Source organism: Austrofundulus limnaeus, unplaced genomic scaffold (genome assembly GCF_001266775.1).
Source record: "Austrofundulus limnaeus strain Quisiro unplaced genomic scaffold, Austrofundulus_limnaeus-1.0 Scaffold48, whole genome shotgun sequence".
Classification (NCBI taxonomy): domain Eukaryota; kingdom Metazoa; phylum Chordata; class Actinopteri; order Cyprinodontiformes; family Rivulidae; genus Austrofundulus; species Austrofundulus limnaeus.
This window is the reverse complement of record NW_013952450.1, coordinates 1,606,113-1,608,777: the sequence shown is the minus strand read 5'-3', so window position 1 is coordinate 1,608,777 and position 2,665 is coordinate 1,606,113. Positions and strand designations below refer to the sequence as shown.

Genomic DNA, 2,665 nt, shown 5'->3' with positions numbered 1-2,665 from the left:
GTGAAGTATAAGGCTAATTCATCCTCATGAATGGTTCTGGTTCTAAACATGCTGTACTGTTGGTAAATTGTGTTAGTTTATCAAATCCCTTTTCTTATTTTTCAGCCTATTATCGCTTTGTCGTCCTCTTCTTTAACTGCCTGCTGACATTTGGTTCCTACTTCTGCTTTGACATYCCCAGTGTTTTACAGGATCAGTTTCAAGGAGTAAGTTAAAGGCAGTACTTTCAGTAAGGCTTTTGTTTGTCTTTCCACTCATACACAAGCTTTATCACTGTTACTACTCTTTTCATTTGACAGAACCTTACATGTCCCAATGTGACACTAATCAATGGGACTGTGGACTGTGTGGAGGGACTGGGGATGACCCCTCAGCAGTATAATCTCCTCTATGCCATCTATGCTTGGACGTAAGCACATGAACACATCAGCAAGTTGCACAAATGCTGACTTTTTTCCTTCCCCCCTGAAAGCTTACAACTTCTCTTCAATCAACAGAAACGCAGTGGTGGTAATCATGGCTGGATTCCTCATTGACAAATTAGGAAATCGCTGTATGTTTACACATGTTTTGAGATCTGCCCAGGCTTCGGGAGACAAACTAATTGATAACTAAATTGGCGTCTGTTTACTCCTATCTGCAGTTGGGGTGTTTCTGTTCTCTTTCCTGTGTGTTTTGGGCTCATCCCTGTTCGCCCTGGGTTCCCACTTCAAAGGAACTCCCTATCTTCTTCCACTCATGCTCACAGGCCGTTTGTTGTTTGGATCAGGCAATGGATCTTTGACCAGTAAGAACACTTCATGTGTAATAAATGATGTCTTTCTCAGAAATACAGTTGAATCCAGATGTTTCCATACATAATAAAAAGAAGTATTTTTTTTCCCTCACTGACAATAAATCAGACTAAACGTTTCCTATTTTRTATCAGTAAGGATTCTCAAAATTATTTGTATTTGCTAAACCTCTGAATTATGAGAGAGACCTCCCAAGTAATCAACCTCCACCCTAATCCCCTATCTGCACCTCCTCTTTGTTTTTTTTCTTAGTCGTACAGAACCGCATCACAGCCTTCTGGTTTAAAGGGAAGGAGCTGGCTTTGGCTTTCGGTCTGACTCTGGCCTTTTCTCGTCTGGGTTCAGTCCTGAACTTCTTCCTYACTGAGAGGTTTGAAGTCAAATATGGCATGCAGTTGACACTTTTGGGTGGTATGTTGAAACAAGAGTATAAATCTCTCTCACACACACACAAAAAAAACCCTGTCACTCCAAAATGACGTGCTGCTGTTGGTTGTCTAGGAGCGCTGCTGTGTGTTCTCGGCTTCGTTTCTGCCATCATAGTGAGCGTCTTAGACAAGGTTGGAATGAAGCAGCTGGGCCTGGATGGAGCCATCCAGGAGGAGTCCCGGAAAGTGGTGTGTGCTTTASGAAGAGCTCATTTCTGCACCTCTTAAAGCCTCATGATTTTGTTGTTGAGCTGATGCGTGGTTCGCTGTRTCTGCACAGAGGATTCAGGATGTGAGGCTTCTGTCGCTGCGATACTGGCTGCTGGTTCTTACCATCATGTTCTTCTACAACAGCATTTTCCCATTCATCGCAGATGCCAGGTAGAGTTAATTTAGTCATTTTGGTTAYGTCTTAGTGATGTAACTTCACAGCAAAATGCATTTCATGAAATTTTCCAGGAAGAGAACGCAGACATTTTGGTGGATTTGTTTAAAAATGGACATTGTCAAGTCAAGTCAAATTTTATTTATATAGCACATTTACAACAACCTCAGTTGACCAAAGTGCTTCACAGTAATCACATCACATTTAGCTAAGGATAAAACAATACATACATACACACACACAAACACACATGCACATAAAATTACAATAAAACTGAAATTTGTTAAAAAGATAAAAACAATAATAGAACTGACCGTAAGATAACAAAAAATAGTAATACAAAGAAAAACCAAAAACATACTTAATATAAGTTGCAGCAATTTCCCAAGAACTCAAATCAAATTAAGTATAAAATTTCCTTTTAACTAGTGTTACAGGCCAGGGAAAACAGATGTGCAAATTTAAACAGAGGATCAACCATCACACCCAGATTTTTCACAAACGGACGACAAAATGAGGACAGGGGTCCAATCATGCTGCCACGCCCAAGCAGGGGATTACGTTGACCGAACACCAGATTCTCAGTCTTTTCCTTTTATTTAGATTCAGAAAATTTGCTCTCAGCCATGCCTGTACATCCCTAAGACAATTCTGTAGCATATTTATAGCAGACTGGCTATCATTTGTAGTTACAGGTAGACAGATTTGAATGTCATCTGCAAAGCAATGAAAGGAGACTTTGTGCTTTTGTAAAAATGAAACCCAAAGGTATTGAAGAGTAGTTCTGCTGTGTTTAAAAAACATTTAGGTTTTGTAAATACAGCGGGTAAAATAAGTATTGAACACGTCACCATTTTTCTCAGTAAATATATTACTAGAGGTTTTAATGACATGAAATTTTCACCAGATGTTGGTAACAACCCAAGTGATCCATACATACAAAGAAATCAAACCATAAATGTCCAGAAATGAAGTTATTTATAATAATGTGGAATGGCTCAGGATTACTTTTCCAAGTATGTTAACCTTTATGCCATTCCAGACCAGTGCTCTTCAAC

The 2,665-nt window shown here is 39.3% G+C and overlaps 1 protein-coding gene across 1 annotated transcript in view; it reads left to right on the top strand.

The window, feature by feature from the left end:
• Positions 1–105: 105 nt before the first annotated feature.
• mfsd1l (major facilitator superfamily domain containing 1-like) overlaps positions 106–2,665 on the top strand; it is a gene marked incomplete at its 5' end in the record, with an annotated part of 7,069 nt that continues 4,509 nt past the window's right edge. Inside the window, 7 exon segments of the mRNA XM_014008216.1 lie at positions 106–206; positions 300–409; positions 498–553; positions 644–787; positions 1,047–1,205; positions 1,296–1,411; positions 1,503–1,603. Of these exon segments, the coding sequence (XP_013863670.1) occupies positions 106–206; positions 300–409; positions 498–553; positions 644–787; positions 1,047–1,205; positions 1,296–1,411; positions 1,503–1,603 (787 nt within the window).